The sequence below is a fragment of the Ambystoma mexicanum genome, chromosome 11, assembly GCF_040938575.1.
Source record: "Ambystoma mexicanum isolate Mex_15411 chromosome 11, UKY_AmexF1_1, whole genome shotgun sequence".
Lineage (NCBI taxonomy): Eukaryota > Metazoa > Chordata > Amphibia > Caudata > Ambystomatidae > Ambystoma > Ambystoma mexicanum.
The window spans coordinates 177,585,046-177,611,407 of record NC_090934.1 but is presented as its reverse complement, the minus strand read 5'-3'; the positions used below and the strand labels follow the sequence as shown (position 1 = coordinate 177,611,407).

The 26,362-nt window shown below is 42.5% G+C and overlaps 1 protein-coding gene across 2 annotated transcripts in view; it reads right to left on the bottom strand.

The window, feature by feature from the left end:
• The window catches only part of KDM1A (lysine demethylase 1A), a 1,518,024-nt gene that overhangs the window by 93,788 nt on the left and 1,397,874 nt on the right, over window positions 1-26,362 (bottom strand). For both annotated transcript variants that reach the window (XM_069622738.1, XM_069622739.1), the window contains exon 17: window positions 11,028-11,155. In XM_069622738.1, coding sequence (XP_069478839.1) covers window positions 11,028-11,155 — 128 coding nt within the window. The remainder of the gene's footprint in view (window positions 1-11,027; window positions 11,156-26,362) is intronic.

The following is a 26,362-nucleotide window of genomic DNA, read 5'->3' as shown; positions in this document are numbered from 1 at the left end:
AGTTAGCATGTACAGTTTAGAAAGTACTGGCTTCGGAGGTCTGGTCTATCAAGGCGACAAGTATAGGTTGAGCAAAGATGTTGAGTTGTAAAAGTTAATAGGAAAAAAATACTGTGAGTCGCGTCTTACTGAGTTGTGGTTTAAAAGCCAAAGAAACCACTAGTAAAATTAGTTGCTTGAAAAGAAGCTCAAATAGAAGACAGCACCAAGTATAGGTTGCAAAACGAATTGATTCTTTTATTGTAATAGATTTGCCCTTGTTGATGACACGTGTTTCGGCTTTGCTTAAAGCCTTTTTCAAATCACGGCCTTATTACTGGACAAACATACAACCAAACCAAAAACTGTTCAAAACAAACAGAGTACATTGTAAAGCATAATCAGGTTACATCATATACAAAGTCATAAAACCATAAACAAACGTGGTGGGAGAGGAGTACAACATATATCACATTCATATGATAGGTATATTCAAATGTTCAAAACAAAAATACAGAAAGACAAGGGTTGGCGATGGGGAGGATTCGTAGGATATAGAGAAATGAAGAAAAAAGGTAATTTTAGTCCATGTTTTTTGGTGCGAGCATGTTGCACATTTCTTCAAATTCCAAAAAGGCAAAAAGGTAATTTTTTTTACCTTATTTGTTGCCTGCCCCCATATTTTATCTTGTTGATGCTGATCATTAGGGTTTGATCCCTTCAAAAAATAATAAATACAGGTTTTGTGAGCATTTTCGTTAGAACTGTTCATTGGTGTACCCCTTGTCTGGGCACATAGAGATGCCGTTCAGTCCATTAATAATATATTCCTTAACCCGCTAGATTTAATGTTCTCACAGATACGTGTTTTCCTTAAAATCACTTGATAATTATTTCATAAATTGTTTCAATTATTTCCTACAGAACGCTCTTTAAGCATGCAACTATTATTAGTTCAAATAACTCTTGCCGCACTGCCATAAAAATAGCCATAGAGAGTCTTGGGATACGATTCTATGAAATCTATCTTATTTCCATATTAACTGTTCTAATGTTACTGAGTGCAAGCTTATTCTAGGTCTAAGTGGCACATTTTTTACAAGAGACTATAGTTTATTGATAGTCTCTTACCTTTTGTGGTCTCTTTCAGCGTTAACTTGCGTGCGTCTGTTTCTCGAGGGGGAGCCAATGGCGTCTGCCCAAACTATTTGTTGTTATGCGGTCATCATGGGGATAAACTCACCAGAGTGCCTTTTCTGTTATTATTTTTATTGACGCTTCAGATCATGTCGGCCATCTTTTGGAATTCAGGATACCGCAATCTTTTAAATATGTGGCTTACTTAGCCCGATTTACAAGAAACTCTTCTTCATTGAGACTAAGTTTTACTTCATAAACTTTTTAAATCTTTTAAATAGGTTAACTTTGAATTAGGGGTATTTAGACCAAAATCAGAATGTAATAAATTACCCAGAACACATTTCTAAAATGTATTTTGGAAAAATGCAAAAAAAAAAAAGCAAAAAACACTATTTGTTTCGAAAAGTGACTCAGCTGGATTTATAGTGTGTAAATCTAGCAAATATGCCTGTTTGTTTTGAAAAAGGTGGACAACTGCAACCTATACTTGGCGCTGTCTTCTATCTGAGCTTCTTTTAAAGCAACTAAGTTAGCATGTACAACACATTTGTCAAAGAAAGGGACCTTTTATCCAGTTGTCAGTCCGGATTTAGAAAGAATCACGGAACAGAAACAGCCTTGGTGGAAATTAGGTCTACTATTGCTGGAATTGTTGACCAAGGTAAATTAGCTTTGTTGTTGTTAGACCTGTCCACCACTTTTGATCAGGTGGATCATGATAAGCTGGCAGACAGGCTTACTAAAGATGGAATATGCACCAAACTGGCTTCTAATTGGTTTAGATCTTTCTTGGGCCGTAGGAGAGAGCCAAAGTTACCATTGGCGGACAGTAAATCTAAAGAAGTCCTCCTCTGCTGTGATTTCCCGCAGGGGTCCAGCGCATCACCTCTGCTAGATATTATCTATTCCAAATATTTTTTTGCTTTACTGAACAGCGCGGTTGCTAAACACGCGAACTATGCTGATGAAACCCAGATCATATAGAACTATCTGGCAATTATGAGGCAGATTCGCTCCTCATCAGGAGGGTGTTTAACATCAAAGAATGGATGGGGAAAAAACTGCATGGCATTGAACAACAAAAAAAACAAGCTCTTAATTGTTGGAAGTCCAATTAAACTTAAGCTTTCAGTTTCCCAATATGAGGCCTTTCTTATTGGAGGGGATAGAATCCAGGTGTCAAGCCAGGTTAAAACTTTAGGAGTGATTTTTGACTGTCATCTTGATTTTAAGAAGTATGTATTCTATGTGACCGCCAACTGCACATATATGATTCAGCCCCTATGGCAGGTTAGGCATACTTGTCAGAAGACAATAGGGCTCCGTTAGCCACAGCAACCATTAATTCCAGGCGTGACTATTTCAACTGTCTTCTGGCCGGTACTACACAAGCAAATGTCAAGAAATAGCAAGTTGCTCAGAACAGGGCCGTTAGTGAGACGACATGATCACGTCTCGGACGCCTGGAGAAAACTGCACTGGTTTCCGATACAGCAGTAGATTCTTTTTAAAGCATCATGCACAGTTTATACATGCCTTGCTGGGAATGCTCCTGGTTACCTCAAATCTCATATCGGCAGACTGCCGTGCAGATGTGTTAGGGAGAATTCTCTGTATAGGTTAATTTCCCAAACCTAGTGAGTCCCCCAGCAGCTTTGCTGGATTTTTGGGGTTTATCTTTTTCTCCTGCTAAGAGTGAGACTCTTTTTCTCCCACTCTTAGGCATGATTTGAGAATGTCCTTTGACTATGTAATGTGTTTTATGGACTATGGGGTCTTTTACTCCATAGGGCTTCATGTGTTTTTGGTATGTGTTAAACAGCACCCTGAGTGCAGTAACACAGGGGTGTCATAGTGACCCCCAAACATAGACTCCATACCCTGGGACTGACTACTGTCTCCCAGGGCATGTAAAGTCACCATTGGCTTTACTAGTCTCAAATTGTGAACACAACCAGTACAAACCATCATATTGTGGAAGTACTGGTAGGGGTCATTAGATTGCTCCTGGGTCTGTTTTCCAAGGGGGCACTGTCCAGTCCCCCCCCTTGTCGAGTTTCTGGCTGGTGGCAGTGGTTACCACGCAAAATATTCCACCGGAATATTTTCCTATGGGAATTTCCCATTCATTTTAAACGCACCACTTTTTTTGGTGCAATGTTAAAGATACCACCAGGTTATTTATTTAATATTTATTCCCCGGTTGGGTCTTTTTGCCAGGACTTGGTTTTAAAATGGTGTTTGTGTTCGCCTCTGTAACTCCAACCCAAGTCGAGCCCTTTGTTCCACTTTTGGTGGGCTTCTGCACAGAAGCCTCCAAAAGTGGTGCCACTCTGTCTGGGTCCACAGGATGTGTGGGAGGGGGGGGGAATAGGCACCCTGGACTGAGTTGCCTCGGCAACTCAAGTCGCACTCTTGTGTGATTGGCCCAGTGGTGAGCCGCCCGGCTCACCACTTACCATGTTTGAGTGACAGCTAGGACTGATGAATGGGGGTTTTCTGCATAAAAGCAGGGCTTTGGGGACTGGAACTTCAGAAGTCGCCACAGGACCTAAAGAATCTGAAGAGGGAGAAGCTGAGCCAACCTGCAACGACACCACCGGTGGAGCCCTGCTGAACTGACTCACCACTCCCAACGGCAGAGAAGATCTTCTTCCAGGAGAGTCTTCCTCCTTTGAGCTGGTGGGGTTAACCAGTTCGCCCTTTTTTTCCGCCTTCCTGGATCGTCTCGTGGTCGAATCGCCCATGCCAAGCACCCCGACGGCCGGATAGCCACGCTTCACCACTACCGCGAATAAAAGGGTAGTACCTTTTAACCGGGAAACTCTGTGGCTGGTTTCTTCCCTGGCAGTGCAACGACCTCAAGCTTTCCTCCACGTGGAGATCTTCTCTTCCCCCTGGACGAAGCACCGACTTGCACCAGCTGCCAGGAACAACTGCCCCCGCTGGAGCTTTCTCACCATTTCAGGCACTGTGTTTCGCCTGGTCTCCTTTGCAACAGACCGTTCAAGGTGTCCCGTAAATCCTTGACTCTCTATCCTGGGGTGACCTCGGACCTGTTAACTAACTTTTCTGAACTGATCGAACTCCTTTTTGAACTATCTGCAAAGACTTTTAAAGTGTACTTCAACTGTGTGATCTTGGGCACATTCCGCCTTGCTCTCTCCAAGAGTGGGCCTGGCCTATGAACTTTTTTGCTCTACAGTAGACCCTGCCTTTCTTGACTTGCTTTGGTTCTTTAAAAGTGTTGGTATTGTGTGTTTTCCTACTTCTGTCTTTTCTCTCCCTTTTAAAATAATTATTGGAGTGCCATCTTGGTTAAGCGCTCACCTCTGTGTTGATAATAAGTGGTGTTCTTTTCCTAAGACTTGTTGAATAATTAATCAGGGAGGTCTATATATTTCTAGTGACTGTGTTTGAACTTGCTTGACATGTTAGTGCCAGTGTATTTTTACAAGTGTTTTTAAACAATTAATTATATACTTTCATACCAAAGCTCTGGTCAGTGTTTGCTTGTGCTACTGTATTTTTGTACCTAATGTGTATACTCTATATACTGCCTAACTCTTCTTGAGAGAAGTCTGACTGCTCAGCCACAGCTACCAGGTAAATCTGGGTGGTGCAGACTGCTACCAATAGGGTTTACTGCTAACACCTGTAGTCTTAAACTTTTTGCAGTGGTCCCTAAGGGAACTGCACAGGTTTCTGCCTAACAAGATGGGCACTGCAGTGTAACAGGGATATACTCTTGCAACCTCGCACCAAACTTAAAAGGTTTGGAGATTTGAGTCTTAACGCCTGGGTTCCAGAAGTCTGGAACAATATCCCCCTATCAATCAGGCAACTCCCCTCGCTGGCACAGTTCAAAAAAGCCCTCAAAATTAATTTGTGTGATGGTGGAGGTATCTAACTCTATACGTGCCTGCATCTGACTGACACAGTCCTAGCACCTTCTGTTGGACTTCTTCATGTTTGTATGTTCGGTCAGCGCTCCGAGGCCTGCGGGCGAGTTGGCACTATACACAAAATTCTATAGAATACGGTGGACGAAAACTCACAGGAAGATGGAACTTCTGAGAAGGATGAAAATCCAAAACGAACGGGTAGGAATACAGTCTCACGGTTACCAAAAACACACCAACAAATGGTACACACCATTCCTCAAAAACCTTAGCTAGCAGAAAAGAAATTGCGAGGCCACTTGGAAAAAATCCCCTTCAGTCGCAAACAAACAAACTTTCCAAAACTAGCCGCACTCTACAAAAAAGAAATGTATATGGCTAAACGAACCTCCTTTGACTCTCGCATATCCCAAGCAAAATCCAACATGAAAGAACTCTTCTCTATCCTCAAAGAAGTAGAAACCCCCATAGTACCCCGTGACACCTGTACCAAAGATAAAAACTGGTGCTCAGAAATTCAAAGTGCCTTAGCAAATAAGATTGTGACCCTCCAAAGTAAAATCTCCAGGAAAATCCCTTAATGTCACTCTCCCTCCAAAAATTCCGGACAAGCTATCACCCACAGATATCACCCGCTTCAAGTTCTCCAAAGTCAATAAACTTGAAGTTGAAAAAATCATCCTGTTCTTGAAACCATCCAATTGCCAGGGAGATCTGTGCCCAGCACAGCTCATCAAAGACGCTGCCTGTGACCTCTCCCCTTTCACTACGAAACTGATCAACGCCTCCTACGCCACTGGCTCCATCCCCACCAACTTAAAACAATCTTGGGTACGTCCACTACTGAAACACCCTACACTTGACCCAGTCACACCCACAAATTATCGACCCATAACGACTGTTCCCTTCCTACTAAAAATCCTGGACAAGGTCGCCTATGTACAAATACAGAAGCACTTGGAAGATCAGCACCTCTTAGGATTCAGACAATCAGGGTTCCGTCCTCAACACAGGACTGAAACCGCACTCATTGACTTAAAAGCCCAGATCGACACGCTCAGAGACCATGGACAAGCTGCCCTACTCCTCCTCCTCGACTTATCTGCAGCTTTAGATTTGGTCGATCATTCTGTCTTATGTTCACACCTCCACTCTTCAGCGCACTTCTCTACTGAGGCCATCACCTGGATCACATCATTCCTTAATGGCAGAACCATGAGGTTCTTCTCTCCCACTGCTGCAGCAGACCCTGTACCCATCACCTGTGGTGTAACACAGGGCCCCTGTGCCTCCCCCACATTGTATAACATATTTACCAAGCCCCTTTCCGATGATTTGGATCATCTCGGTATCACCTACACCAACTATGCAGATGATACCCAGATCCTCCTTCCGCTCTGGAGATTATGGAAAGGATTTGGCCTTGCTAAATAGGGTATACATCATCATCCAGGCATGGATGGCCACTCATGGACTATGCCTGAATGATGATAAAACAGAGCTCATCATCCTAGGTACCACGTCCAGCCTAAGGAAACTGGGCCCGGCCTACAATTCCTTTATGATTGACTGGAAAAACCTCACAGTTGGACAGGAGGTCAAAACATTGGGATTCTACTTGGATTCCAATGTTTCCTTCAAAAGACAAGTGAGCTCCCTAGCATCCTCCACGGCATACACATGCAAATTAATCAGCGCAGCCAAACCATTTGTCGGCCACTAGCTGCCTTACACTCGCTAGAGCCCTCATACTGTCCTGCCTCGACTACTGTAACGCCCTCTACCTGGGATCGTCCACCAGCAAGATACAAACTCTCCAGAACAACGCTCTCAGAGCAGCTCTGGGCATCTCTAGAAGAGAACATATTACAGGAATCAGCCAACAGAACAACTGGCTCTCCACTAAAGATAAAATTCTTTTAAAAACGGCATCACTCACCCACACATCTCTTAACAATGCTGCCCCAACATGCCTGATCAATAGATTCCACAGACAGTCCTCTTTAAGACCCGTTAGAACTGCATATAAAGACTGCCTATCCGTTCCCAACTACAAACGTGCCACCATAGGGGGAAACAGCTTCCCGGTGAAAGCAGCCAAACTGTGGAACTCCTGCCTCCAAATCTCAGAATGGACCTGCCCTACCAGAACTTCTGTTCCAAGGTAGTTTCATGGCTGCAAACGGAGGCCCACTAGGACAACTAAATGCCACGCTACCCGCACACACTGTAACCACGTGTGCTTACCTGTTCACATGTATATAATGCCTGTCTGCCTCACTGCTGCTTTGTATATAACATTGGTTTACCTCATTGACCTTATGTATATTCTATGAGGACTGCAACTAAGCTTTGAAAATTCTTGTAAATGCTGCGCCCTGATACCTTTGGGTATGCTCGCGCATTATGAATAATAAAACAAACACACCTTCTCCTTGGATAACACAAAGTAGGAAGGTTTAACAGTCAGCACCTGGAGCTCACTCACCAATCTCGTGGAAGTGATGGCTACCAGGAAAATCACTTAAGGATGCGCTGCCACAATGAACATTAATGCAGGGGCTCAAACCGAGCTCCCATAGGTCAACATTAAATTATAACCCCCACATGGAAATAAACTGGCATGGGGGGAACTTGTTGCACAACCCCAACATAAACTGCATAATAGTGAGGTTTGAAAAAAGAAGATTGTTCAGGGGTCCCCTCAAAGACCAAAATGTCAGTCAGAGACCCATGCTTGGTGCCAATCTGTAGGCCTGTCCAGGCCAAGGAAAGAAGAAAATCTAATACAGAGCAAGTAGAACAGATTAAAGCAGTGGTCTTCAAACATTCGTATGATAAGGCCCCCCCACCTACCTCTGGAAATAACATTTTGAAGCCGATCGCCCCCTCAACACTGAGGTCGCAGGAGAGGTCCTGGGTGGAGGGGCAGGGTGACACAGCTCAGCAAAGACATCATTGGGATAGCTGGGAGCTTGCCTAGAGACCAACAACTCACATTTGTATACCTCTTCAGTCTCCCAGCAGAGTAAATGTGATATAATTATTTAAAAGTGATTCCACTTAAGCTAATATTAATCATTTGGTTTGTTGGTCGATAAGAAATAGTCATAGAAGAGTAGTACTTTCCAAATGAGGAAGAGTGAATGGGTTGCTTAAGTGGCAGCAGGGTTGGGTTAGAGACTTTGAGAAACCTCATGTCCCAGGTTGTTTCAATATGGAACTTTGGTCTGGAACTATGGAGAGGGGGTTAGCACAGGTCAGTCTGAACCACAAAGCACCAAAAACCCATTTACCAAGCATGTAATTTACAGTGCAATGTGGACAGCCTCGCAGCATTATCTTGGACATTTTTTTTTGCCACTGCCTTTCTGTCCATTACCTCCCATAGCTCTAACCTCTTCCTTCTCCAGCTATTCTATTTGTTCCTCTGGCACCCCGTTTCTACTTCATTCTCTTGCATCTGCTCTTCCATTTTCCTTCGCTCTCTATTTACTCACAGCCCCCCCCCCCACACACTCGCCTTTCTCATCCCCTGGAATTCTGCCATTTCGTTCTCCTGGTTACACAGGTGTATTTGTGTCTCCTTTCTCCTGTTCTTTTTTTAGCCTGCTGTTTCTCCGCTCCATCCCTTTTATTCTGTCTCTTGTCCCTCCCATTTTGTCTCTCTTGCATTGTTGCTCGTCTTTCTACAACTCTTGTTCCATCACTTGGCTCTACCGGTTCTTCCTCCTCTTTTACACTTCCATAACATGCTTTATTTCAGTTTCTCACATTCTACCTGTTCTCTTCCTGTACTATGCCTTCGCCTGATCCTACCCTCCCGTAAACTCTTTTTTCACTCCTTTACATTTTGCCCCATCTCAGTCTTCTTTCATCCAGTTTTCAGCTTTCTAAGTGTCCTATCTGCATTTGGATGTCCTTCTCATTTTGTGTCCCTATTACTTGCCTGTCCCTGTGGTCTCTGCTTCTCTATTGTGCCATTTCTGCCTCTTCATACCAGTTTTCTCTCGCTCCAATTCTGCATTTTCACTGTCTTTATCCCCCTTTTCATTCTGTCTGATCTAACCTTCATGTTATATCTCACCTTTCTCTCACATTCCTTGATCATGCCCTCTTTCCTTCCCTTCATACTCCCCCTTCCAATTAGGCGTCTCTCTTACCTCCCGTGCCGAACGCACCTTTCTTTCTCTCCTTTCCTCACATTGAGGTCCCAGACCACATGAAGACTGTGCACCAGAGGGAAAAACCTGGACAACCCCTTGAGGTGGGCCTTAATCACTGGGTTAGCTGCTGAATAAAACATGCTCTGGGGAATTCTTGTAGGTCCCAATGGCCACCAGATGGGCGAGACAGGTATCGACCTGACTACCAGAATAAGCCAGAATGTTGACATTTTTAGAGTATGCCGTATGCTTACTAGGAGAAATGTTTCTGCATTACAAGTAGGCAGTAAACTTTAGACTGGAAAAAATCTCCAAGTAATCCACATTTTTGACTCCTATAATGGGCTCTGAAACCTTGTCTGCCCTGTGAAAGGGGTGGAATGGAGGGTTTCTTCAATATTCTCGATACAGCAGCAAGAGCAAACAAACCTGTGATACATGATATTCACTTGTGGCCTGATGGCAACTCCTGCTGCTATGTGTGGCTAAGGTTACAATCCCAGCAGATAAGGCTCAGAGTTATTGATAATACTTTCTAACATTCTCTTTTTTTTCTCCGTTTCGACAATGCAGAAGAACAGTGCCCTGACTTAACAGTGAAGTGGGAATATTTCCCTTTGGGAGGGATAGGACATTTTGGGGCGTTTCTTTTACACTAAATGCAAAGAGAGCTACAGTGAAGTTAAGGGATTATTTTAGGAGAACCATTACTTTTAATTGTTTGTTTTATAATTCAAGCCAGTACCTGCCAATTAACAATCTGTGTATTTTAATAGCTGTAAAGCTCACATGAAAAGACAAAAATAAAACAAGCCAACTAGGTAGTGTGCTTTTCAGTTATTGGTAGACAGTGTATTCCCCTCAACACAAACAAGCAGCACATTCAGTGAAAGGGACAATTCTTTGAGTGGCCCAGACAAAGTATCCTGGTTTGAGCTCAAGGGTGGAATGGGGAAGGGCTGCATTATTCAATGCAGGACATTTATACACTGGCCCAAGCAGAAGAACAAGTTACTTACCATATCTGGTAACGTTTTTTCGATGGGATGTTCCTCCGATGTATTCCACATCCATGGTAATGTCATAGATGTGGAATACATCGGAGGACACAATCAACAGGACTCTAGCTCATTTCCCAGCATACAAGGCTCATATTTAATAATAATTCACATTACACAATAAGGGTCCAGGCTTTTAAAAACAGAATAGGAAGAGCAAGACGTCAAACTACTCTGGAATATAGTAGTTAATTTGCATAGTAAAGTGTCGTATCCTTAATGGGGATGTCTACTTTATTTTGAAGTCTGTGGCCTGAAATAATCCTGACTCTTCAAGGACTAAACATTTTGCCACTAAAGTTTACTTTTTTAACCCCGAAGTTTACAAGTCAATCCTTTATTTAGGGCTGCTGCAGATCATTAAAGGAGTTCCCAGGTAAACAAGAGGTAAAGACCTAGCAATACCTCAAATCCTTAAGGGGTTTGTAGGGGTAGTTTGCGCCTTTTTGCCCATGCAACAGATGGATTTAAAGCATTGATACTACATGGGTAATTGATTAATGGAAAGAGAAAATCCTCCCAACTTTTAGAAATTCTGAGGACGACAGCAGTGGACAGAGATCATATTGTGTTGGTGGATAAAAGGTTTAAATATGGCCCTGAAGGATGCTGGGTTGTAATAGAGTAGTGGCAGTGTAGGCTTTTTTTAATTTTACTTTTATAGAAGTGTTTTGGCATCTGCAGCAGTAGGCCGGAATTGGTGCAAAATGTTTCAACTATTAAGAGCCAATGACAAAGAAATATACTTGCAAATTAAATTACAAAGCAGGTTCTGAACATACCTGAGGAACAGCACTACTTCCGAATATTCCTTTTAGGATTGCAAGACAGCGCCCGACAATGACATCATCACTAATATTTTCCATTATCCCAGCCGCTTCTCCTGCTACCAACGCCAAAAGTATTGGTGCTGTGTGAAGAAAACAATCTGTCAAGCACCCATAAAACATATTAACCAATAGTCAAAATAACATGGCCATCCTAGGGTTGCCTGAAAATCTCCTGCTTTGGTCGGCTCTAATGGGGGTAACACCCTGAGACTTTCATGGAAAGGACAGTACATATTATCAAAGTGCTTTTGTAGATAGTTCGCCAATTCAAGCAGATTGGTGTTAGGCAGAAACCTGTGCAGTTCCCTTAGGGACCACTGCAAAAGGCTTAAGATTACAGGTGTTGGCAGTAAATCCAATTGGTAGCAGTCTGTAACACCCAGATTTACCCGGTAGCTGTGGCTGAGCAGCCAAATTTCTCTCAAGAAGAGTTAGACAGTATATAGAGTATACAAGATAGGTACCAAAATACAGTAGCACAAGCAAACACTGACCAGAGCTTATGGTATCAAGTATATAATTATTTATTTAAAGACACACTTAGCAACACTCTAGCACTATTATTGTAAGCAAGTTCAAAAACACAGTCACTATTAATATATATATATATATATATACACATCCCTTATTCCTTATTAGACAAGTCTTAGTTAACACCACTTATTTCCAGACGAGGTGAGCGCTTAACTAAAGATGGCACTCCAATAAGTTAAGAAAAAGGGAGGGAAAGCCAGAAATTAGAAACAGCACACAACACAATACTTTAGAAGCACTCAGCAAGGCAGGAAAGTCAAAGTCTACTTGTGAGCAAAAAGTTTAGAGGCCAGGCTCCCTCTTGGAGAGAGTAGAACACCAATTCGCCCAAGATCACACAGTTTAAAAAGGAATCAGTTCAGCTCAGAAAAGTTCAGTTAGCCAGCCTAGGGCCAACCCAAGTGGTAAGTGTCATGATGCCTACCCCCGGGGACCCAGACCACGTCCAGCAACCCCGGAAGCAGGCATCAAGTTATCCTAAGCAAGCCCAACAACCCCTGCTAGGGGCTATTTGGGTCCAGTCCTGGTGCCATAGGAGCCAGGCTCAGAGTAAAACTCACCTGATGCAGACCATGCTGCAAGAGCTCCAAGCCAAAAGAGGCTTGGAAGGGACTACTTTACTTGGGGACTATTTTTTACTCGGGCGGGGCTGGGGAGGAATACTTACCTGGGACTACTTTGGAGGCTATTTAAACCACGCCCGAAGAGCAGCACATGCTTCGCTTTATTCTGCATCCAGCAGCGTAACGCTCACCGTGCCTGCGAGTCTGCATTCAGCCTTCTGCCACGCCCGCCTCGAGTTTGGAGCTCCTAGAAAAAGGGAGAAAGAAGGAGAAAAGGTTAGAACAAGAGCAATACCTTTAATCCTTACCTGAATTCCCGATCCATCGCGCCTTCGAGCTGGAAGAAAGAAGTTATTTTATGCGCGTCGCCTCGCCTGCTGCAGCGCCGCGCTGAACTCACCGGCCTTCGCAGCATCTTCACATTCCACTGCATCCTCCTGTATGTTCCCGCCGCACTCCGGCACCTAAGGAGAAGTCGAGAACAGTGAAATGAAAATGAAAATGAAAACCAGTGTAGCTCCTGTGCTCCTTGTGGAGTGAGCGCTTGTTGTAAAGGTAGTGTCTTGTCTGACAGTGAAAAGCACAGTTGTATGCACCCGACTATCCATCTGGAGATGGCATTCTTGGAAATGCGATCCCCTTCTCTGCCCGGTGCTACGGAGACAAACAGTTGGTCTGTTTTTCCTATCGGTCTGGTCTTGTTTACATAGTAAAGGACCGCCCTCCTTATATCTAGTGTGTGGAGTTTTACCTTAGCTGAGCAGTTTGGGTTCTAGAAGGAGGCCAGGAGCTCAATTGACTGGTTTGCATGAAATTTAGAGATGAACTTAGGGGAGAACTTAGGATGCATACGTAAAACCAGTTTGTCCTTGTGTATGATGACAAAAGGATCCTGCACTGACAATGCTTGTAAATCACTAACTCTTCTTATGGAAGTAATAAGCGCTAAGAAGGCAGTCTTGTTAGTCAGGTGTTTAATACTTGACTTATGCATTGGCTCGAATGGAGGTCCCAATGAGTACTACATTGAGATCCCATTCTGGTGGCGGGTTTGAAATTGGAGGTTGGAGTCTCTTTACTCCCTCCATGAATGCCTTGATAAACGGTACCTTCCACCATGCAATCTTGTTGTGGGAGGTGGTGTAGGCTGACAAGGCCGCCAGGCAGACCTTTAAGGAGTTGAATAATAACCACGAGTCTAGCAAGTGGAGCATTTAGTTTAGAATGTGTGCTGGTGTACATTCTATGTGGTTCATTTGTTTAGACTGGCACCAAGTCACAAATCTCCTCCACTTGTCGAAGTAACAGTGTCTAGTATTAGGCTTTTGTGCTTCCTTTAGGATATCCATACACCTTTCTGATGAGTTAAGATGTATGAACTCTGACTTCAGGAGCATTGCTGCCAAGTTCAAAGAGTGAGGCTGAGAGTGCACTGTTAGTCCCCTGTGTTGAGCGAGCAGTTTCTTCACGCAAGGGAGTTTGATGGGATTGCATATCGCCAGTTTGTGCAGATGTGGATACCAAGGTTGTTATGCCCACATAGGAGCAGCTAGGATGAGCGTCCTTGTGGATCCTTGTGGATCTTGTTCACCACCCTGTTCATGAGATGTGTTGGGGGTAAAGCGTAAGCAAATTTCCCTGACCAGTTCATTCATAGGGCGTTCCCCTTGGAGCCTGGTTGGGGGAACCTGGACACGAAGTCTGGGCATTAACTGTTTTCCCTTGTAGCAAACAAGTCTATTGTGGGGAACCCCCATTGAGAGAAGAGGTGGTCTACTACCTCTGGGTCTAGTTGCCACTCATGTTCCTCTGGTAGGGGATCTCTGCTCAGGGAGTCGGCCAGATAGTTGAGTTCCCCTGGAACATGCCGACATGAAAGGAATATTTTCTGTTTGAGTGCCCATTTCCAAATTTGTTGCGCTAGCTTTGACAGATTTGGAGAACGTGTGCCCCTTTGTTGATGTAAAACATTGCCGTAGTGCTATCTGTGAGGACTTGAACTGCCAGGTTCGTCAGGTGTATCTCGAACGTTTGAAGGGCTTTGAACACTGCTAGTAGTTTCAGCAGATTGATGTGGTTCTGCGCTGTAGCACGAGTCCACAGACCTTGAGTTGTGTGATGAAGGTAATGAGCCCCCCACCCGGCGAGCGAGGCGTCTCTTGTGATAATCGTCTGTACTTCTGGATTGTGGATGGGTTTTCCCTTCAACAGATTTTCTCTTGTCCACCAGCAAAGGTTTTGTACTAGTGTTGGTGAAACAACCACTAGATCGTCACAAAGACCGCTTGCTTGAGACCATTGCTCGCCAACCACTCCTGCATCGGTCGCATGCACAAGTGTGGTACCAGGTAAATGCAAGATGCCATCATGCCTAGCAAACGCATAGCTTTGTGTACGCTTATCTGGCGGCAGACTTGATAATGTAGATTTTGCAGTAGCATGTTTTGGACTCTTTCCTCTGAGGGAAAGACAAACCCCTCTTTTCAGTCTATTACAGCTCCTAGGAGTTGTTGTGTTGTGCTTGGCACAAGGCTTGATTATTTCTCGTTTATTGAGAAGCCCAATTGAAAGAGAAGGTTGATTCTTCTTGGAATGTTTTGCTTGCAAACCTGGGGACTCTTCCTTCTCTTTCAGTCATCCAGGTAAGGGTACACTGGGATTGCCTCCCTGTGCAGGTGCTCTGCTACCACCGCCAGTACCTTTGTGAATACCCTTGGTGCAGATGCTATTCCAAAGGGAAGCACCTTGAATTGGTAGTGCTGGCTTGCTATCTTGAACCGAAAGAATCTTCTGTGTGCTGGGAACATTGAAATATGAAAATAAGCATCTTTCATATCCAATGTTGCCATGTAATCTCCCGCTTTAGCAGAGGGATTACTTCTTGTAGCGTAGTCATGGAGAATTTTTTTGGCTTGACATACTTGTTTGCAGGGCGTAAATCTAATACTGGGGACATTGTTAGATATTTCTTTGGCACAAGGAAGTAGGTTGAATAAATACCCTTGTTTACCAGGTTGGCCGGGACGACCTCTATGACATCCTTTTGGAGCAGCGTGGCGATTTCCTCGAGGGGGATGTGTTGGTCTTCTTTGGATTTAATTTTCTGTCGTGGTCGATGGTTCCGGAGTAGTTCGAAGAACTCCACACAATAACCACCCACCACAGTGGACAGCACCCATTTGTCTGAGGTGATTCCCTCCCATGCTTGGGTGAAGTTTGAAATGCTCCCTCTTGCTGGAGAGGCATGGGAGGGCACCTGTAGCGGGTAGTCATTGTTTTGGAGGTGTGTTAGCACCTCTAGAGGAGCCCCTCCCCCGTTTGCGAGTTCTGCACAGACCCCTCTGGTAACTTTGAGAGGCTTGGCCTGGACTGTTACCCCATGATGTTCCTTGATTTTGACTGTAGTTTGACCCTACAGTCAAGCTACAGTCAAAATAAAGGAATTCTGTCTGCGTGAGCGACGAAAATGACCATTACCCCAGTGGGTTTATTTAAACCAGATTGGCGTAACCAAGCGTGACGCTTAATAATGGTTCCTTCTGCGATCATCCTTCCCGCATTGTCTGCGGCGTCAAGCTTCGTTTTCAACATGCAGCTCGAAACCGCCCTGCATTCTGCTGCCACAAAATCTAATTGTGACTTGAGGGGTGCAGGGGTCGACGACAACAAGGCCGAAACCTCATTCCATTTATGGCAGTCAAAACTTGCTAAAAGAGTGGCATTATTAGCCATTCTAGCTTGAAAAGCAGCCGAAGATGCCACTTTCCTCCCCTTTTGTTAAAGATTTCAATCAGGCAATAAACCCGGTCTCGTCTAGCATGTTATGCACAGATGAAATACTTATTTATTATGTCTATAGGTTCAATATTCTGAGTGATATACCACTCATATCACACCCTTCTCAAAATACCCCCCCAGGTTACACTGGACAGGAATCAGGCTGGCTGGTAAAGGTATTTTTTTTTTAAAATTCAAATCAAACACAAATTTGAATATATATATATATATATATATATATATATATATATATATATATATATATATATATATATATAAAGGGGAAGAGGAAGGCGCAACGGCACTCTGGCTAGAATTGTCTTGAAAAACCTCATAAATCCACACACAGACGTGTTAACTGTGCAGCCAGAAAGTCCTTTATTGGTGAAAAGGGTATGTGGACAAGGAAGGCAGCAGCATCATTTTACAGGTAAAAGCGTTTCACCCTACTCGGGCTTCTATAGCCAGGTAGTACAAGTCCATCTTCACTTATTAGCACTCTTGTGTGTTGGTGTAGTGTCGAACTTTTTTCTATAGAAACAGGCGGCCATAATTAAATGTCTTTAAACAATGCTTTCATTCTATTTGAATGCTTGACATATAAACAATGCAGATGACGAATTTATGTTATGCATGTCCCATAATTTTCACAGCGTTTCATTATTACTAAAGTGCTCAGTGCTTTTGATAACAATGTAGTATTAAATTAATAGTAATGCTTTCATTCTATTTAGATGTCTATTGGTACGTAATAAAAGAGAAAGTAATTTCTTTGCATGTTTTGTAATATTCGTTGAATTACATTACCCCAAGTGGGTATAACAAAATGCTTTGTACTAATAATGACCCCTAAGAGCCATTTGTTTGTGTAGCTATGTTAAAGTGCATAGTGCTTTGTTATTACAGTCAATGTTACATATTAAAGTGCTATATGCTGGAGAAAAATTACAGTTGGACTGCATATATTATAATATACATTGAATTTCATTATACCAAGTGGGTATGATAAAGTGCTTAGTGCTAATGATTACATCATGTGACCCCTGAGAGCCTATGTTTGTATGGCTGTGTTAAAGTGCACAGTGCCTTGTTGTTACAGTGGATGTTGTATAATAAAGTGCTGTGTGCTATAAAAAAAACAGTTGAACTGCTAAACATTTAAATGCTATATGCTAATATTACAGATCAGAGGATAAATCATAGGTTGGAATTAGAGGCTGTGTGTTACCCTTACATGTGCCTCTAATGTATTAAAAAAACAACTGGAATTCAACATTTGATTTAAAGTAGAGACTCTATGTTGCCCTTCCGGGTGCCTCTATGATGTGACTACACCAGCTTCATTTTTATAAAAAAGAAAATCATTAGTACGAGTGAAAAACTGTGTGTTACCCTTGTGTTCATCTTACTCGGATTAATTTATAAGGGAGACTGTGCGTTACCCTTGCGGGCGTCTCATTTAGATTGCAAATTCAAAGGATATTTCTTTAGGTAGCAATATTAGATAGGAGACTGTATATTACCCTCACAAGGCTGGAAGTTAAAGTGCAATATGCTTAACAAACAAGTCTCAGATTAACACCAAGGGTTAACCTTAATAACAGAATTATCTCCAAAAGTAAAATTGCCACTTTTTCACAATAACATTGGCCCTAGTTTTAGAATCCCATCAAATATATTCATAATGTTCAAAATTCTTTTGCCTCATTAAACTTCACATATACAAGACTAAGGCACATTGTAAACCAATAAATTCAGCATACTTTGTCTATAAATGCACATTATTCTCTCCTATCTACAAATGATAAAATCGTGTATGAAAACTTTGTTAAAAAAACCAATAAGAAAAAAGTGCAAAACACTGCAAACAGATGTTTGGACGTCTAATCCGTACTTAAGTATACTATAAACCCTTACTTATCCTTTTTGCACACAGAGAAAGGTAATTTCTAAGAGTCTCGTTGTAAAAAAATCTAGGATAAACAGTGTGTATACTAGATAAACCAATGAAAACTGTTGAGTGAAGAATGGAAGTTTGTAATACACCTTGGGTTTCAAGTTTACCTCAACATTTGAAATACATTTTACTCAACTTAATGGGTCTGATTGTAAAAAACACAGTCTATTTATCAGGCTGATCATGTTTTTAGGATCCCAAGAATACATATAGTTTGTCACGATTGTGACCTCCCGGAAACTTGGTGCTGAAATCCACTATGTATCTTGATTCCATTTGTCTCAATTTTCGTAGTCTGTCCCCATCTCTTGGGTGTGCTTCCACTGTGTCTAATAAAATATTTAAATGATCCCATGTCATTTTGATGAATGTCTTCAAAGTGTTTTGAAAGTGGATAGGACATATCGTGATTCTTGATTGCACATAAGTGTGGTAGTATCCATAGTTTAGCTTCCAGTTTTATGCTACCAATATAACACAAATTACATGCACATGTGATCACGTAGATGACAAATTTTGTGGAGCATCTCAAATCTTGTCTAATCTTGATTTCCTTTTTGGTTCGCGGGTGTAAGACGACCTTGGTATTCATTCCATAACGACACGCTTTGCATTTGGCACAAGTGTAAAAACCTGGTAGTCTTCTTGTTAACCAGGTATTGGAGCTTTGTTTTTTAGATGACTGATACATACTAGGTGACAGTTTAGTTTGTATTGATGGTGGCTTCCTATAAGTTATTGTAGCATGTGTCGGCAGATGTGGACTAATGTCAGAATCTCGTTTCAAAAGATACCAATATTTGTTCAAAATCTGTTTTGTTTCTTTGGCTGCGGAATTGTACGTAGTAATGCATCTAATAATGGAGTCCTCTTTCTGTTGATCTTTTGTCTGTTCTTTGTGCAAGCTATTTTTAGCTAGAATAATTTCCCGACTTTTATTACAGCTACGATCATACGCTTTACTTATGATTCCTTTCTTATATCCTCGTTTCAAAAATCTTGCTGCAGTCTTTTTTGCATTGATCTCCCACACTTCATTCTCGCTACAATTCCTTTTGATCCTCAAGAACTCACCGTACGAAATGCTATTCTTGAGGCATTATGGGTGAGCACTTGTCGCATGCAGAAGTGTATTGGTCCTGGTTTCTTTTCTATGTAGTTCTGTACTTACGCTGGTTCCAATAACTTTTACTTTTATCTCTAAATAGACTATTTCAGACTTGTGTTCTGTAAATTTCAGATTATGTTGGTTTTGGTTCAAGCTCTGAAAGAAACAAGTACATTCATTTGCCGTTCCATTCCAAATGATGAATAAATCATCAATATATCTTTGCCACATAATTACTTTGTATATTTCTTCTGGTTGTCGCTGGAAAAAAGTTCTTCCTCCCACGCACCCTTGTACAGATTTGCAAAGGTTGGGGCTACTGCTGTGCCCATTGCTGTTCCAGAAACTTCATTATAGTATGTGGAATCAAACATGAAGGAATTGTGGGTCAAAATGAAAGACAGCATGTCCACCAGCATATGTGAGTGTTCTCGATAGCTTAGCGATCTGGTGGACAGAAATCTTTTGACCACATCTACGGCCTTGCAATGTGAAATACGGGTATATAGGGAAACCACATCCAATGTAACGAAAAGAAAATCCGGTTGCCAGGGAATGTGTGCAATTTGGTTAAAAAAAGAGCTGTCGTATCCTTGGTATAAAATGGTAAAGTTTCCACAAATGGGAATAAAACATTGTCTACTTATTTCGAGGTGTTTTCTAGTAAGGAGTCCATTGATGCCACAATCAGTCTTCCGGGTGGTTGGGACATTGATTTATGGATCTTGGGTATGAAATGTATAACTGGAGTCTTAGGATGATCCTTTGTTAAGAATAGTTTCTCTTTCATTGTAATGAGATCCAAATTATACCATTTGCCCAACATAGTATCATATTGTGCTTTATATCCTGGATACGGACCACTGGGTAGTCTGACATAGCTACTGGTGTCTTTCAATTGTCTTTCTGCCTCCCGCTGATAGTCTTTGGTGTTGAGAACTACAACATTGCCACCTTTGTCTGAAGGCCTTATTGTGATGGATCTGTCTGCTTGTAGATTTTCTATGGCTATATGTTGACAGTTTGTTGAGGTCATCCACAACAAGGTCCTCAAATAAATCTATTGTAGAACATAGAATATTAGATGGATTAAATTTGTATTTATTTTTCATTTTGCTTGGAGCGGCCATGCCAGTATCAATTTCCGTGGGTAATTCTATTTGCCATTCATCTTGTGCTTCAAGGGGGCAAAGCATAGTAGCTTCCTCTTCTCCTAGGTTTGTTAAGTCCCTTAACGCTGGTATATCACAGATGTTAAGATCTGATGGAGTTGTCTTTTCATTTGGAGTTTGTGTATTATCCAAGTTTGCATGGAATGTTAGTCTTAGTTTGCGAATGAAACAATATAAATCAATTCTTGCTTGGGAATAATCAAATTTAGCGGTGGGACAGAAGGAGAGGCCTTTACCTAATACTTCATATTGTGTTAGGTTTCTATCCAACAAATTGATTACTTGCATTACGTCTTTGTCTGTGTATTCTTCTTGTTCTTTCCAGAGCGTGTCTGACGGCCTGTTGATTGATCCCGTTTTCCTCCTCTGTCCTCGACGCCCCTTTGATGACCTCCTTTTGCGGACTCTGTTTTCTGGAATTGTTTGCCTTTGTTTGTATTTCGCACTTGAGTTGTCTTGTCTACCTGCTGCAATAGTCTAATTTCTTCTAAAAAATGTAACCTGATTGAGACATCTGTGGAATTGCTGGCAGTTTCCTCTATGTCCGATTCAGTGAGAATTGCACTTTCATCTTTGGCATCTGCTTTCTTTTGAATAACTTTACGGACAATGTAATATTTTCTTGCAAAGGTATAAATGCGACCTGTGGCATAGCCTTCCTTGTCTCTTAAGAAGTAAAAAAAAACTTAAATTGATAGAAATTCTTATGAGAGCAACACTAAACAGGTCCTAACAAACATGAGCTACAAGATGAGCAAAAGAACACACTTGAAATCAGAATGAAGTTAAGAAGCACTTTGAATGAGAAAAGACACATGTAAAACTTTTGCAAAAATGCGAATTTGCGCCTAATTTTCTTTTTTTTTCTCCAAATCTTATTAGCATGTCAACAAATACAATTCATCCCAATATGATACAAGGGTTTCAGTTTACATCAAGAACAAACTCAGTTTAACCACATTTCAAGAAGTACATATTTCGAAGCATACATTATAACCAAACACACCCCCCATAGACACACTGAACACTTTCAGTATATGCAAACACTAAACATTCCAGAAAATATAACTACCACTCCTATCAGAACTCATACACAAACAAGACTTCACACAGACAAACACCAATCAATCCACTGTGAAAAAGAGCAAAGAAGAAACTGATGAAGGAACATAAAGAGAAGAGAAAGAAGGAAGCACGGTTGCAGCCCTCCCTGAACTTTAATCACCCCCTTCAGGCCTCTCCCTCAGTAGAAAAGCTGTGAGCGGTGGTACGTGGTGATACTGCTCCTGTGAAGTATGGACAATAAGTTCTCTGTCCTGCTACTTCTGGCAGGGGCGCGTCAAATGGGATCTAGTTCCTTCACTGATCCCTGATGAGGATTAGTCCAGTCCAGCTGCGACTATGCTTCTTCCTTATGAATGGTAAGTCTTTCTTGAGCTCTTGTGATGCTGTTTGTTCTGTTTAATGTCTGCATATGTTGCTCCTATTTATGCCCACAATAATGTCCCTCTTCTGTTTTCTTCCCTTAGATGGAAATGCAACCACAATGCAGCAGTGAGACGGGAGACGCGGCGGGAAGATGGATGCTACCGCGATGTTCGTCAGCAGCTAAGTGATGGTTTAAGGAAAGCGCAAAGTATGGCGAAGCGCAACCTTAAACTGGCTGTTTTTTCGATGTCCAACCTTGTCTTCTGTTTTTCCTTGCAGGCGCGGCTGTCGACGATGGAGCGTGTCGTGCTGCGGTGCCAAGATGAAGATTTCGGCGTTCTGGAAAGTGTAAAGATGAATACTTGGTTCGCCGAAGAGATGTACAGGTAAGAACAGCTTCCCCCAGTTGGTAAGTATGCTGGCAGGAAGCAGGATGTCCAGAAAGCAGGATCTTCAAAGGTAATTTGACCTCAAGCAACAGTGAGGGTTATGCTGCTTGCAAGTGCAGAATAATGCAAAGCATCTGTCTTGAGGATCGGGCAGCTTATATAGCTGAGATCGTGGGCACGCCCATTAGGCCCGGCTTACCAGCCACTCCTAGAGAGTGAGCACGTGCAAAGGCAATCCAGTCTCGGGAGGATAGCACAGCGGCAGCATGCGCGTCTTGGAAGCAAGACGACACGGAGCAACAGGTTCGAACGCCGGGTCCGCGCTTAGAAACCTCCGAGTGTTTACGCGCGTTATAAATACGTAACTAAGCAAAAAAAAAAAACACACACAATTACGCAACTAAGAAAAATAAACAATTCCTGTAACAGCGCCTCGATGCCTGCGGGCTGTGTGAGCGCTTTATAAATGTAAAATAAAAATAAAATTAGCAGCCACACCCACAAATACATTTGGGGCTGCTTAATGGATGGAACGCTCAAGGTTAATGCACCCTGCTTAATGGATGGAATGTTCAAGGTTAATGCATCTGAAGTGATATGTCCTTAATAAAAGTCTTTTGGTGTTAAATGGATGTTCTTTTTTACTTTTGTTCATAAGCCTGGTGCCAAAGGCGCCAGGACAGTGTCCACCCAGGTCTCCTGTGCATGCAACCCCTGCATGCCTGTGCCCCTGACTTCATGACCATGACACACCCCCACGGCTGTGATAGGTCAAAGGCTCTTTCCTTTTTCTGGTTGGAAGTCAGAAAGAGCTGTCATATTTTATGATGTGATTTGGGAACTCCCACATGGATTTGAACAACAATTTAACTTTCCCACAAATGCACCTTTCTATAATTACGCCCTCTAATAAAATCAGACACATACATTACATATTTTGTGGGTTATCCTGACATCTAACTCCCATCTCAGTGAGAGCTGTCTTTGTCGTTCTCTGGAATTTTGTCAATTTTAATCATAACGGTTTGGCATAACAATTCCTAATTCAGTACATATCTGTGCAATTACCACAAAAACACAGGTATACAATATTACATTTGCAGCATCAATAGTTTTGCTACAATTATTCTTTTTATGTAACTTTGGTTCCTACAGGGTTCACTTACGTCTTCACAGAAAGAGCATAAAATTAGATTTACAACTACCAATTTGTAGATTTGTCCTCCTTCATGTTGCAAAGCTAAAGGATTTCAAAACTTAATCACAAATAGGCATTTTAAACAAATGTCTTCCCAGTTTTTTTTTCTCTCCTTTCCACTGGCAACATCTGTCAACTTCCTTTGATCAGGGTGTGGGTCCAGAGGGAAGTTTCCTGCCCATCCACTAAAGGGATCAGTGCTCAGCCTGCCATTGTCCTTGGCTGGCCAGAGACGAAAGTCTGATGAGGTCTTTGTTCTAAATATACGAGAAGCTCCAGTATCAATTAAGCCTTCCTGCTAGCAGTGGAGTGTCAATCTTTCCCAGGCTGGGCAATGTCTAATCAGAATTAAATAGTTAACTCCAAACTGGGTTTTGACTTTAAGATTCACTTTAAGATCTCTAATTAAAAACAAATAAAAATGAACATAGTTTATAAGGGATTTTGACATTTAAAGAATTAGGCCCTTCACAAAACATGCTTTTAAACAGGCGATTTTGTACTTCTTCATGGAAAAAGCACATTTAAACTGAATCCTTTACATCAGCGTTTCCTCTGAAGCACACACATTTATTCAGCACCAGTTCTTCTCTTAAGTGCTGAGATTTGTTTTCTGGAAGTAAGTATCCAGCCTTTGCTTGGAGTTTTCTCTGCACAGCTGAAATTGTTACATGTTTTGCCATTGTTAGCCGCATTTTTCCTGTGGAACTGAAAGAAATGTTGCTGGGATGGTTTTTCATGAGCTACATTCTCAACTGCTGTCAGTCAATGGGGCCTGGCTTCTCTGGCCTCACTGGAATTCTTTTACTATCAATGAGTCACTGAAAAATGCATGGATCTAGCACCAAAACAGCACTTTGAAGGTTGCAAAGCTGCATTTTTAAAAGGCTTTGAAGGTTGCAAAGCTGCATTTAAAAAAAGGAATTTCTGGTTTTTAGCACAATTCTGAGGCCTTGCTTCATGTTAAATGTAACAGCGCCCACTTGCCTTCTCCTGCAGTGATTTCTGTTTTCACCCCAACTTTGACTGTGTGGCAGGGGAGTGCAGCCTTTGTGATTGTGACCCATGCTCAGTTTTGCAGATTTTTGCCAACACAGGCGTTAGCGCATCCATTTTTGGATGTTTCTTTCCCCATTGGTAAAGGGGTGCAGTGGGGCGCATTGGCATGGGTAAAAATATCCCACACATTGTATACAGTTTCTTGGTCTCCTTGTCTGGTGGAGCTTCAGGAGGAGGCCAGGGGTGTGCCCCACTCTCTTTCTTGTTGTTGTAACATCTAGAGAGTCAGGCTTAAGCTGTTGTCATGGCCACTGGTCATGGGCCAGTTACTTTATTTCCTCAACAGTCCCAATGGACCCAGTCTTGGCGCCTATGGCACCAAGCTCATTATAAAGTGTGCTCTGCACACAGAATGCTGAAGGCACGTGCATCTGGACTGGGTGGGGCCCTAGCAATGCATGGAAGGCACGTGCAGAAGACAGGAGGAGTGGCAAGGTAGGGCCTCAAGGCGGGGCCTAAGGGGAGTGGCTGGGGCCAGGCTATATAAGCCGGCCCCACCCACAAGCTGGCGCTTCGCGTTAGTCTGCTAGAGCAGCCTAACGCTTAGTCATTCTGAAGACCTTACCTGATTCAGCGCAAACATCTTCAGTGTCCGGAACCCTCCAGCATTTTACCTGGAATCAGCCACGCCATCGCGGGAAGCATTGCTATCGATTTCCATTCTGCAGCTACCGCGTGCATCTTACCTTGAGGTCAGCCACACCATCGCTGGAAGCATTGCTACCCGCTTCCGAACCTGCAGCAGCCGCACACATCTTACCTGTCTCCTCGAGTCTTCCGCGGGTGCCGCCCAGCATTCTTACCTGTCCCAAACTCCCATCAACACGGGGCCTTCTTCTGATGCACCACCCTCGCGGATCTTCATCTCCGGCAGCCTGCAGGAGTTGGGAAACCACTCGGCAGCAAACCCTAACCAGCTGCACCTGCAAAGGGTAAGTAAACACAAGGTTAGCGTTTGCACAGACATTAACACGCTAACCAGCGAGCTTCTGGGAGAGGCTACTTACCACTAGGAGGTCCTCCGGAATAGACCTTTATCATCACACGCTCCTGGGTCATCTTCATACCTAAGAGAGAGAGAGAAAGGACAATATAAGGTTACGGACAAGAATCAGATTATCACAACCAATACGAACAATCATAGTTATAAAAACTTACTTTCAAGACAGAGTGGTTGCAGCCGGTCTGGACCTCCACGCTAATGACCAGTGACGCAACTAGGTCCATCTACAGCGCCTCTGCTAGGAGAAAGCAGGACGGAGAGCTCATCCTTACATCAACACAGGTCAGCCTGCATGGTCAAACTCTTGCTCACTACTTTCTGGCACAAAAGGGTTGAGGGGAATCACGACACCACCACAGGAGAATATTGCACTTAACGAGAGAGAGTTTATTTTCATTTATTTTTTGCAATTGGTTTGCGGTAATGTTGATGGAAATTACTATTCCTTCAATATATATTATATGTTTCACTGGTATTCTAAAGAAGTCGGTTTCATTACAAAATGGCCGCCACCTTTATTCACTATTCTCCTCCCGTTCTCACGTAACCATAGCAACTTGAAACAATTTAGCTGCTTGCAAAGTAACGCGCGTCCTCGTGGTCTCACTCAGTCTTGTGATCGTTCCGAAGAGGAAAGGTATGAATGAGCATTCGTGTCAAGTTCTTTTGTTTAGCCCGAATATTCTATAGGCTAACAGCTGTCATACACATATATTTACAGAGCGTTCTGATGAGTGCTAGTTTTATGCACGTACACAAGACATCGCGCAGGGAGATTTTCCAGTCAGCTCTTTTCATGCACTGTTTCAATAAAAGGGAAACTAGGTCAGTTTTTATTGCAATAAGCTTGTAACGATCATGGAAACGTTCTTTTTTAGAGTAATGATTCATTTCCGTTCATATTGCTTTTTTCTTCTTTCTTTTTTCCAATGGTGATTCACAACTTGTAATTGCTGCGTTTTCCTGCAATTTATCCGTATGTATATATCTCTTACCTTATACACAATGCATGATTATGTATGGCTGTTTTCTCTGCTCTGTGACATACACTTATGTAATGGACAAAAAATGGTGTAAATAATGCTAGAATCCATGTGAC